We start from the raw sequence: 12894 nt of genomic DNA on the forward strand, positions 1-12894 counted from the left end.
CCATTACAGACGGTTGTGAGCCACCATGTGGTTGCTGGAAACTGAACTCAGAACGTCTGGAAGGTCTTAACTGCTGAGCCATCTCTCCAGCCCAAGTAGTTACTTCTTATTAACTCCATTTTATACATGAGGAAACCAAAACACCAAGATCAGGTATATTGTCTACTATCACACAGTAAGAATACAGCAGAGGGGCTGGCGAGATAGCTCAGCAGTTAAGAGCACTGGCTGCTCCAAGGATCCAGGTTCAATTCTCAGCAGCCACGGAGCAACTTACAACTCTCTATAATTCCAGGTCCAGAGGATGTGACCCTCACAGAATCATACATGAGGTAGAGTGCTAGAGTCATACATGAGGTCCAGAGGATGTGACCCTCACAGAATCATACATACATGAGGTAGAGTGCTGATGTACATAAAATCAAAATGAATACATCGTAAAAGATTATTTTAAGAAAAATTGTAGCAGAGAGGTAGTTAAATGCCTTCCTCCCATGACACCTTCGAGGTCTAGATCTAGAGTTGCGTTGGGCCACCAGAGACAAGGGCTTTGTATATGAATTAAGCAGTACACAGAACAAATATTTAGCTTGTTCAGAGTGCCTGGCTGACAGCATGTTCAACAAGTGTTTCTACTTTTCCGCATTCTCTCAAGTACAACTTAACTTGGTTGTTTGTTTTGTTTAGTTTGGTTTTTTGAGAAATTCTATGTAGCCCAAGCTTCCCTTAACTCTTGACTTCTCCTGCCTCATCTCCCAAATGCTAGAATCATAAATACGTACTACCACACTCAGCCAGATGAAGGGAGGGGAAAATTAAGATAAGGAAGTTGGTTGGTTTCTGTGTTATACAGGCTGGCCTTGAACTTTCAGGCTTCCTGCCTCAGCCTCCAGAGTAGCTAGAACTACAGCCTGGTATACTTTGTTGTTTTTTGGTTGTTCGTTATATTTCTCTGGGAGGGAGAGTAAATAACAAAGCATGTGGCTTCTAACAGTGTAACTATGTCAACTCTGACTTTATTTCATGTGTTTAGGTGTTTTGCCTGCATGAACTATGTACACCACATGTGTGAGTGTGGAGCCCAGATGCAGGTGTCAAATCTCCTTGGAATTGGAGTTACAGAAGGTTGTGAGCTGCCTTATGGGAGCTGGGAATTGAACCTGGGTCCTTTGGAAGAGCAGCCTGTGCTCTTAACCATTGAGACATCTCTCCACTTCTGGGTTTCTTAAAGCTGTATATTTATAATGTATACATTTTAATATATTAATTTAATTAAGTGAATGACATTTAATGCCTCTTTGCCACCTAGACTCTGAGAAGGTGCCCCTAACCTTTGGCAGTAGAACAAAACTTCATCAGTGTGGATCACATTACGATGTTTAGAGAGTGTTCACAACATGCCAGTGTCCACGGCACATGCTGCCATGTGCTATCTTATTGAATTCTCAGAAATCAATGAAACACGTTGTCATCCTCATTATAGAGATAAACAAATGGTTTCATTCTCCAGGTTATCTTGCTAATAACTGGCAGAGCTAGAGTCTGATTGCAGCCATCCAATTCTGAAGACTATATCCTCACTTGTCATTCTAAGTTTGCTCCACAGGCAAGGTATCTATCAGTGAGCCAACTGTCATTAATTCATGAAAAGCAGTACCCACTACACATGTGGCTTAATTGAGCCAGATTCCTTTTTTAATAGCTAAGACTTATGATGAAAGAAAGTGTTAATTTTGTATATGTGCATGAATCCGCATGTTTTTCTGTGTGTATTTACCTCTCTGTACTTCTCTTTCTGTGTGTGTGCTCATGGGCATGTGTATACATGTGTGCTCCTGTATTTATCTCTCTCTGTACTTCTCTCTCACCCTTCTCTCTCTCTGTCACTCTCTCTGTCTCTGTCTCTGTCTGTCTCTCTGTGTTCTCCTGTGCAAGTGTGCTGTGTGTGTGTGAGTACACTGGCCTGTATGGGTGGATTTGGAAGCCAGGGGACGATGTCAGATATCTTCCTCTGTTGCTCTCCAACATATTTTTTGAGACAGGGTCTCTCATCAGTTCATCAGTCTCCCCCCTGGGCTGAGAAGACAGGTCACCATACATGGTGTGCTTGTACAGCAAGCACTTCAACTACTGAGCCTTCTTCCCAGTCTGAAGCAAGGTATTATGTTGACAACATTGCACACTTTTTTCATGTACCTTCTTCCATGCTATAAATTTTTTTTTTTTTGAGACAGGGTTATTCTGTATAGCCTTGGCTGTCCTGGAACTCACTCTGTAGACCAGGCTAGCCTCAAACTCAGAAATCCACCTGCCTCTGCCTCTCAACTGCTGGGATTAAAGGCGTGCGCCACCACCGGCCGGCTGAAATTTCTTTTAGTGTGTATGCATGTACACATATGTATGTGTATGCTTCCTGAAAGCACTATAGGATCTAGCTGGAGTTAGAATTATTGCAAACACTAACCATTATGTGTGTCAGAATGTCTAGTGCAGAGTCCACAACATGGGGGTAAAAAAGTTCTGCAATAGTGCTTTATTAATTAGAAGCACTTTCCTACTTCATACAGAAGTGGACTGCAAGGTCATATTTAAAACCCCGTCACTCTTTAACAATGGCTGAATGCTTCCCATGTGGCAGGCTTGTCCTAGGTACTAAAGAACAAAGGACACAATGCCCATCTACAAGGAACACAGTCAAGGAGGGGAGACTGAGGGATAAACAGAGCGCTAGGGGACATAGCAGATGTGTATACTGAGTGCCAGAGAGCATCCAGTCCTCGAAGCCATGGGAAAAAGCTAGAGTCCATGTGCAGGCTTAAGAGGATGAAGGTGCTACTGCCTTTGAGAGTTAAAGTTACAACTTATTATCAAATCATGAAGGGCAAGTTTTTTTTGTTTGTTTTGTTGTTTTTGTTTTTTTTCTTCTTGCTCCAGCCCCACTCGTTCCAGCCCAAAGATTTATTTTACTTTTATTATAGATAAGTATACTGTAGCTGTCTTCAGACACACCAGAAGAGGGCATCAGATCTCATTACAGATGGTTGTGAGCCACCATGTGGTTGCTGGGATTTGAACTCAGGACCTCTGGAAGAACGGTCAGTGATCTTAACCACTGAGCATCTGTCTAGCCCCGCTGAAGGGCATGTTTAACAGCTTCACTCTACTTTATGAAGGCTGAAAAGCTCAAATTTGGCTTAAAGACTTAAAGACCTAATATAATTTAAAATACGGATATCAGATAAAACTGATGTGTAATCCTGGGAACTTCCTAGTTCTGTGACTTCAGTCTGTCAGATCTTTGGTTTCTTGGTCTGTAAAATGAGAATATGTTATGTTGGAGTAAGCAGGATCGGAGCGAACAAGACTGGAGCAAGTGGGGCCGGCAGAGGTCCTGAGTTCAATTCCCAGCAGCCACACACATGATAGCTCACGGCCACCTGTACAGCTATTAAGAAAAAAAGAGAGAGAGAATATGTGAATATCAAAAAAAAAAAAATGGTCATTTTTCTGCATCCACATGCTATGCATCTTCTTATAATCTCGCTATCATGACAAACTACCCGAGCTGTTATTTACCCTTTAAAAAAATCATATCACTTAAAAAATTAATTTTCAGAAGAAATGTGAGATGTATAAGAATACGGAACTCATGTTCTGCTGTGAGGGAGGAAGTGTACAGCCACTGGTAAGAAGTTTGCAGAGTCTCCTACACATTCAAACTGTGCCATATTTACCATTTGACCCTAAGTCACAGTCTTACTTAGATATGAAAACTTCTGTTCTCACAGAAACTTATACCTACTTGTAGTGGCTTTATTTATAATTGCCAAAAATTAGAAGCACAAACATCCTTCAATTAGCAAATGGGAACTGAAGCACATTCTTTTAATGACATGCTACTGAGCAACAGATAGGAGCAAAGTGTTCAATACAGACAAATATGGGTAAATTTTGATGATATCATTCTAAGTGAGGAATGCCATATTCAAAAGGAACATGTCTTTTTCCACTTATATGGCATTCTGAAAGAGACACAACTACAGGCAAAGGGAAAGGAAATAGATTAGAAGTTAGCAAGAATTTGTGGGAAAGGAGTTGACTGCAGGAGCAGAGAAGTCAGGGTGACTGAAATGTTTATATCTTGATTATAATTGAATTGATTCTGCTGTGTCCTTTAGTCACAGCCCACAGAACATTTTCACCGAAGGTAAATGACGACGCAGAAAGTCTACCTTTATGTCATGATCACTAATGGAAATCCATATCAGCTGCCATAAGTAGATGGCAAGTTATAAATAAACACAATGAAAACAAAATCAAGTCATAAATCCTAGCAAGACAGCAGTGCTCGCCCAAGATTCCAAGCCTGACATCCTCCTCTGTTGCAAAGACTAGAGGTCAGGTCATACCAGTCACTCTGGCAATGTCTCCTTGGAGTAACTGAGTTGAGTACAACTTAAAAGGGAAGCCATTTCTCATCAAGTGACTTAATGCTATTTAAGGCCAACCACAGAACACATGAGTGGTCAGAAACCCTGAGATAAGACATGAAAGGCAGCAGCTCTGGAACAGACATTAAATGCCAATTCTCTTCTCCTACAGCCTTCCAGCAGATCCAAAGAATGCATGAGAAGGAGAGCAGGCGAAAATGCCTGATTGGTGGAAAAAATTGTCAGGACTATAATTTTCCCCAAACTGATCTACAGGCTCCACTCATAATGTCAAAAAATCCCAGTAAGCTTTTCTATAGACATCATTAAAAAAAAATTAATGGAAAAAACAAAAGGCCATTATAGAAAAATAATTTTTAAAAAGAACAATGCATAAACAAGTTATAGTAACCCAAAGAGTGAAGTATTTGTGTAAGCACAGATATATTGACCGATGTAACATAAATCATTTCAGGGAACAGACCCAGACATTCATGGTCAACTAGCTTCCAAAGATACTGAGATATGCTGTGGAGAAAAAAGTCCTTTCACCAAATGATGAAACAACTGAATAGCCATATGAGAAAAGAAAGGCAAGAGAGAAAAAAGAAACCAACTCGCCCTTGCAAAGGACAGGACAAACACAAATTATACACCATATATGAAGAAACATGTAAAATGGGTCAGATTCAATGTAAGAGGACTGCTAGTAAACAGCTTTGCAACTGCGGATTAGACAGTAAGTTATTATATGTGACACCAAAAGCATAAGCCATAAAAGAAAAATGGACAATTCAAACTTAACAAACACTACACTACCCTTCTAAAGAAAACAGGTTAGTGCCTGGCAGTGGTGGCGTATGCCTTTAGTCCCAGCACTTGAGGCAGACGTGGGCGAATCCCTGTGAGTTTGAGGCCAGCCAGGTCTTCACAGAGAAACCCTGTCTTGAAAAACCAAAAAAGAGAAAGAAAGGAAGAAGGAAGGAAGGAAGGAAGGAAAGGAGGGAAAGGAAGGAAGGAAAGAAGGAGGGAAGGAAGAAAGAAAGGGGAAGGAGAGGAGAGGAGAGGAGAGGGGAGGAGAGGAGAAAAGAGAAGAGAAGAGAGAGAGAAGAAAAAAGAGTGAAAAAAATAGGTTGAATGTGGTGGCTCATGCCTATAGTCTCTGTACTTGGGAGGCAGCAGCAGGAGGATTGTCACAAGTGTGAGGAACTAAACTGATCTAAATTCTGAGTTCCTGATATGCCAAGGCTACCACAGTGAGACTCTTATCTCAAAAACAAAACTGAACAGAATCATCTATTGACAGATGAATGGAGAAGCAAAATACAGGATATAATAGAATATTAGTCTTAAAAAAGGAAAGTCTGACATATGGTACAACACAGATAAATTCTACAGATATCATGCTCAGCAAAACGAACCAGGCACAAAACAAATCTATAGCATAATTCTACTTCTAGAAGGCAAGCAAAAACAGACAAAAAGTAGGAAGGCTGTGGGGGTCCAGGGAGCAGCAGTTACGGGATAAGCAGAAGGGAGAAAGCAGAACTGCTGTTTAGTAAGTGCAGAATTCCAGTTCTATAAGCTGGAAAAGTTACAAACTTGGGAAGTGATAACAACTGCTCATTGTGAATACGTTTGCCATCACTGGGCCATATGCACATTTCAAAACACTTAAGATGGAGCTGGTGAGATGGCTCAGCAGATAAAGGTGATTGTCAGCCACCAAGCCTGATGAAGTGAGCCTCTAGGACCCACATGGCGTATTCACCCCCAGACCCACATATACACAATAAATACAGAAATACATTAAAAAATTTTAGAAGTAGTAAAATTATTAGTTTTACATATACTTTGCCAAAAAATTTAAAACTTGCAAAAATATTTTTTGATGAACTTAAACACATTATGCTAAGTGAAAAAGGTCAGATACAAACAGCTGTGTACTATATGGTTGCATTTACAAGCTATTCTGAAGACATTAAAACAACAGGAACACAGGGCAATGAGATGAAATCTCAGCAGGGAAGGCGCCAGCCAGCAAGCCTGATGCCCACAGAGCTCATCCATGGAACAAAGGCACCCATTCCTACAAACTCATCTTTGACCTCCACAGGCGAGTTGTGCCATATGTAACCTAAGGCATTTGTGAGCACACACATACAGACACACACATTAATAAATTAATCAATTTAAAAACTGGGCTAGATAACTCATCAGTAGTTGCTAAACACTTGGTGGGGGAGGGGAGGAGACAGGCTTTATGGAGCAATAGGGAATTTTTGAGGTTAATGATCTATTCTGTACTTTGACTGTGGCAGGTATGTACCTAAGCCATAACTTTCATTACATGTACATTACTTTATCAAAACCTGAGTTGACAGAAGAAATGGAGCATGATACCCAGACCAGGAACATACCAAACAAAGGCATCCTTCCTACCTTTCCTCGACTTTGATGGACAGCCGGTTGCAGAGGCGGTGGACATATTGGGCATAGCTTTCTGCCAGACTCATGTCATAAGCTGTCAGGTGGATATTTAAAAGCCCATATTCATAATCTGTCCCCACATTAATGGCTCTCACTTCTACTTTTGCTTTCCTTTTTTTGGGCTGAATAAAAAAAAACAGAGAGAAAGGAAATAAGTCAAAGTGTTGTATAAGAAATTTAATCAGCTGGGCATGGTGGGGAAGGCTTCTAACTCCAGTACTCCGGAGGCAGGTGGATTTCTTTAAGTTCAAGGCTAACCTGATCTACCTAGAGAGTTTCAGGCCAGCCAGGGCTACACAGTGAAACCTTATTTTTTTTTAAGATTTATTTATTTATTTATTTACTTATTTATTTATTTAATGTATTCACCATTGCTCTCTTCAAACACACCAGAAAAGGGCATCAGATCCTATTACAGATGGTTGTGAAGCACCATGTGGTTGCTGAGAATTGAACTCAGGACCTCTGGGAGAGCAGTCAGTGCTCTTAACCACTGAGCCATCACTCTAGCCTGAAACCTTATATAATAATAATAAATAATAAATAATAATAATAATAATAATAATAACAAGAAGAAGAAGAAGAAGAAGAAGGAGAAGAAGAAGAGGAGGAGGAAGAGGAGGAAGAAGAAGAAGAAATAATTAAATCATAATCTGTTCATATTTTTAAATACCAACCATTCAAGTAAAATTGTTTACCATTTTCTCCTCAGGCTATCCTTTTGAGATGCTAGCATTCTCATGGGAAAGAACAGGCAATTTCCCTTACCAATGGCCAGCTCAAGGAGACTAGAGCTTGTATTATTTTAACGAGACTACCGATGTGACTGTTTTCTACCATTATCTGGTTTTGAGGCTCACATCCCATCTCTAGCCCTGTTACTCAACTTGCAAACTGAGAGTTGAGTTTACAACTCTCAGCAAAAAAAAATTACTTCCTTTTTTTGATGTTGATTATCAAACTCTTAGTATGTACTCCATTGGTTAGCTAATTCAACCTAAGATGCTTTTTGTCTGTTTGTTTGATATTATTTTGTTTGCAAGAGTGTGTATATGTATGGATGGCACATGAGTAGAAGGCAGAGGACAAACTGAGGGAAATGATTTTCTTCCTACCAAGTTAATTCTGGGGCCCAGGCTTGGCAGCAGGCCCTTTTGCCCACTGCATGATCTTGCCAGTCCCACAGTCTGCTTTTAGAATTATATGAAACAGGAGTCAAGAGTCACTTTTTTCACAAGAGCAACCAGGTCAAATGACCCAGCATCACAGCAATGCATCACCTTTGTCATATACTAAATATCCACAGGTGATAAGATGTTTCTGCACTTGTATTTTGTTCTGTTGAGTCCTGTCTATGCTTTAGTCTAGATCTCATTGTTATCACACTATTTCCAATAATAACTGGAGATTTATTCAGTCTTGCTGCTGGTAAAAATCATTCTTAAAGACAATTGAGAGTTGAGCTATGCTCAGATAAAACATGTTCTTAGTACTCTAGAAGGCCCAGGCTTAATTTCCAGCACTAGAAGAATGGGGGCAGCTAACCATCTATAGGGAGTGTATACCTATAATCCTAGCACTCAGGAAACTGGCAAGGTCACAAATTCAAGGCCAACCTAGGTTATACAGTAAGAGCTTGTTTCCAAAAGAAAATCTAAGACTTATGTATCTTATGTCATCCCTGTACAGCAGTTAAACAGTACTGTTCCTGACCGAGCTTCGCCACTTTCCAGATCAACCTCTGAGAGCAGGCATCCAGTGTAGTGAAGCAGGGGCAGGACAGATGAGGGCCTTACAAATACAGTAATGCTGACCAAAGAATTTTACAAATGTTCTGACCCTTGAACAAAATGTTGAATATAAAGTGATTAATACAGACAAAACATGTTCCAGATTTTAATCCTGATTCTGTATGAGAAAAATATGAAGCCAAAAATATTAAGGTTTCTCTTTTAGAGTTACATAACCAGAAAAGATAGACTTCAGGAACTAAAATCCAGAACTACTTAACAGCAATGCAGATATTTATCTAGAGCAGGCTCCTTTGTATTGTTAAAGTTTTCAACAGGAGTGGCAGCTACAGGATTCTGGGCCTTGCTTTGAATGGAAAGTCAACCATAGACCAACAATTTCCCTGGCCAATCCAGGCAGGATTCTTCACCATGACAGTAAATACTTCGGTCACAAGGTTGAATGAAGTCTGGAAGCAAAGAGAGTGGGTGCAGAGTCCAGCAAGCGGGGGAGCTCCTCTGAGGACTGCAGGAGGCTTTCTGTAGCCAAGGGAAGTGCCAGGGCTCTTCAAAGACACTGCTTTAAGAGAACAAAGAAAGCCGATTCCAGTATCCTTGGCATCCCCTGCTCTTCCATGCTGGCCTAGATCTGCCTGGATAGATTCACATTACCAACACCGCAGTGATATTATTTTACTTCAGTTCTAAGCCAGGTACAGCAAAGACAAGAGCTTAACTGAATATAATTCCAGATGCCAATTTCTATAAAAAAAAAAAAACCTTTTGTGATGTTTTTTTGTTGCTGTTGTTTGGGGGGTTATTGGGGATTAACTCAAGGTCTTGTACATGTCGAACACATGCTTTATCACTGAGCTGCAACCTCCTTTCCCTGGTTTATGTAATCTTATTGTACTTTGCCCTACCCCACCCTCTATGCTCTCCTCCATTCCTTCTGCTGAGTCCAGGCCCTAATGAATGCCCATGGGGAATTATTAGAGACGTCTGAAAGGGATAAATATGAACAGAGCTGTGCTTTGGAAGCCTACTCTAGCGGCACAAGCAGTCAGGCAAGAAAGGAAGGCAGGCTAGGAAAAAAGTGCCAGGGACAATGGTGACTGTCCAACAAACCTCCACACTGCTGTAGCTGGCCTGAATTTACTGGGGTGGCACAGGGTAGTGTGGCCCAACTTATGTTCCCATAGGATTATATTCTGGTCCTCCAAATGGACTGCAAAAGAAATTATTAACTTCTGTACAAGAATCAACACTGTTACCCTTTATATCACAGGTAATCTAGAGGCAAGTTTTTGCCCATCCTTACTGGTAAAGAACTGACAGAAGAGTGAAATTAGAACCACAGTTCTCTTACCGCTACAAGAGATCTTAAGAAATTATTTTGTCTCTCCTTCCCTGATATAGAAACAAATGCTTGTTTAGGGTTTCAATAGCACAGTAATGGCAAAGGTAAATACTTTCTGTCTATTTAGGGCAGGAAGTTGGTCCCAGGCTCTATACTGTAAAGTGGGAGCATCTGTCTGTCCATCAGGAGGCATCCTTTAGAATAGAAAAACCTGGAAAGATAAGCGTCACCCAACATCTCCAAGCTAAAACCCTGACATGTTGCAATATTCAGCTTCCAGAAGTTCTAGTGACAAGGAAACTGAGAGCAAGTGCCTGGATGATCTGAGAGTGGTCCTCTGGGAAGTCTGCCATGATTAGAGAGTGCATACTGACAATCTGATGAGCACATGCCGACTGGGGTGGGCGTATTTATAATTCAGTGTCAAACACTCGAGAGGCAGTTTCCTCATTTGTAACAGCAATTATTGTAAAGCTGTAAGCAATGACAAGAACCTTTGATAAGCCTCTATAAAATGGAAACAGTACAGATGTTAGATGGGTTCTGATTATCTTTTTTTTTAAAAGATTTATTTATTTATTATATGTAAGTACACTGTAACTGTCTTCAGACACTCCAGAAGAGAGCATCAGATCTCACTACGGATGGCTGTGAGCCACCATGTGGTTGCTGGGATTTGAACTCAGGACCTTGGGAAGAGTCGTCAGTGCTCTTAACCACTGAGCCATCTCTCCAGCCCCGGGTTCTGATTATCTTAAGTATCTCCAGTCACTTGGGTAAATCATTAACCTTTCTAGGTCTCTGGGTTCTTTTTTTTTTTTTTTTTTTTGGTGGCGGGAAGGTTCGAGACAGGGTTTCTCTATATAGCCCGGGCTGTCCTGGAACTCACTCTGTAGACCAGGCTGGCCTTGAACTCAGAAATCCACCTTACCTCTGCCTCCCAAGTGCTGGGTGGTCTCTGGTTTCTTAAAGTACATCTTTAATAACCAATATATTATTGAATATACCAATTTTAATACCATAAAAATGAAATGATGTTTATAAAGCCCAGTATATAGTAGTCATAGAACCTGTTATAAAAAAAAAGAAATTGTTTTGTAGTGTTTTTTTTGTTGTTGCTTCTTTTGAGACAGAGTCTCACTATGTATCTCCCTGGCTGGCCTGGAACTCACTATGTAGACCAGGCTGGCCTTGAATTCATTTACCTCTGCCTCCTGAGTTTTGGGACTAAAGACATGTACTACCATGCCTCATACCTTAAATATATACTAATAAGAAGCATGTCACTACTTCCCCATTCACTGTGATGTTGATGATGATGATGACTGGGCTTAGGGATAAGAGGATGAATGAGACATAGCACCTGTTACATGAATTGAGATAGTGCTTTGACTATCCATAGTAAGGGCTTGAACAAGATCAGGGTTTCTTTCTCTGTAATACAAAAATCAAGTATACCATCATTTGTTCTGCCATACTTCTCATTTGTAATCTAAAAATGAAACATTGTAATTTGAAAGAACAGGTGTGGCAGGGTAAGGCTCCTAGGGATCTAGAGAGCAGAGGCTCTCACAGTGAAGGCCAGGTCTTCACAGAAGCCAGTCTCTGAGTCTGGAAAATATCCAAGTAACAATTCTATGTTCTATATAGCTCAGTGTTACAAACTACCCCAAGCAACTAGGTACTCCCAGATGACTGTCACACACTCAGTGTGTGTGAATACAGGTGACATTTAACAAATCTTTATTGTGCTGACATCCGTAATGTCTTCATTGACTTTTACTTCATCACTTCATTTACATATTCATTCACTTGAAACTGATAGGTAAAATTGTACTTCAACATGTATATATGCATACACATACACATAATGCATATTTGCACATATATATGTACACATATACATGCATATGTATATACACACAACAGAACTGCTTGTGGATTTTATTCCTCTAGTAAAGCACTCAGCACATGACCTCAGTTGGATCTGGAGATCTTTCTCAGCTGACTGTGCCTTTGTAGGACCGAGTCCTGCTCATCTGAGCATCAATGCTCAGCACAGAGTGAGCACACAGCAGATATTCAATGATGACACTTCCATTCACTAAGATACAAGGAGCAGACTTTTAAGGGGAAATGTGTCCTAGTACAAGACAAGTGTCCCCAAGCCATTTCTATAATCCATGTCTAGAACTGCAGTCACTAGAACATCAAAGGCAAACTTGTTCTAGTTAGCTAGGACTATTAGCTAGACAGTAATCCCAACTTGCTCACTTTTCTAGAAATGATTCCAGATGCCACCCAGACTTGTGGCCATGAGTACTGACTCTACATAGAGATGCCAATACAAAATCAATAGCTGTCCAAATGGGAGACACCTCTTTTGTGTCAAGAGTAGTAACAGTATAGTTTCCTAGAGGAAAGGTATCTTGGTTGCTAAAGGCCACTCGGTAGAGATGGAAATCAGCCGAGTTATGAAAGTCACAGCTTACTCTTGCCCCAGAACCTGGAAAACCGCTTATGTTGCATCTGAGTTCACCCTCCCACACCTTCCTCTTTGCAATCCTGACTGCTGAGCTGCTACTACCTCAAGACTGGAAGCTAGACAGCAGCTAAGGGCAAGTGAGTCAGTGAGTGAGCAGTGAGTGAAAGTCAGTAAAGTATAGTTATGAGGCTTTTAAATTATTTGTGGTGTGTGTGTTTGCACATGTGTGTGTGCATGGGTGTGGTACATATGCACACACACATAACAAATAACAAGTATCTGCAGAAATTAGTTTTCTCCTTCCACCATGGGTTCCAGTAATCAACGTCAGCTTGTGCAGCAATCACTTTCATCCACTGAGCCATCGCAGCAGCCAGACGATTATTATTTTAAATAAAA

The 12894-nt window shown here is 40.6% G+C and overlaps 1 protein-coding gene across 1 annotated transcript in view; it reads right to left on the reverse strand.

Annotated features, from left to right (window-relative positions):
• Positions 1-12894, reverse strand: part of Mrpl48 (mitochondrial ribosomal protein L48) — a 48755-nt gene that overhangs the window by 8794 nt on the left and 27067 nt on the right. The window contains exon 5 of the mRNA XM_031387547.1: positions 6873-7042. Coding sequence (XP_031243407.1) covers positions 6873-7042 — 170 coding nt within the window. The remainder of the gene's footprint in view (positions 1-6872; positions 7043-12894) is intronic.

Source organism: Mastomys coucha, unplaced genomic scaffold, assembly GCF_008632895.1.
Source record: "Mastomys coucha isolate ucsf_1 unplaced genomic scaffold, UCSF_Mcou_1 pScaffold21, whole genome shotgun sequence".
In the NCBI taxonomy this organism is placed as follows: domain Eukaryota; kingdom Metazoa; phylum Chordata; class Mammalia; order Rodentia; family Muridae; genus Mastomys; species Mastomys coucha.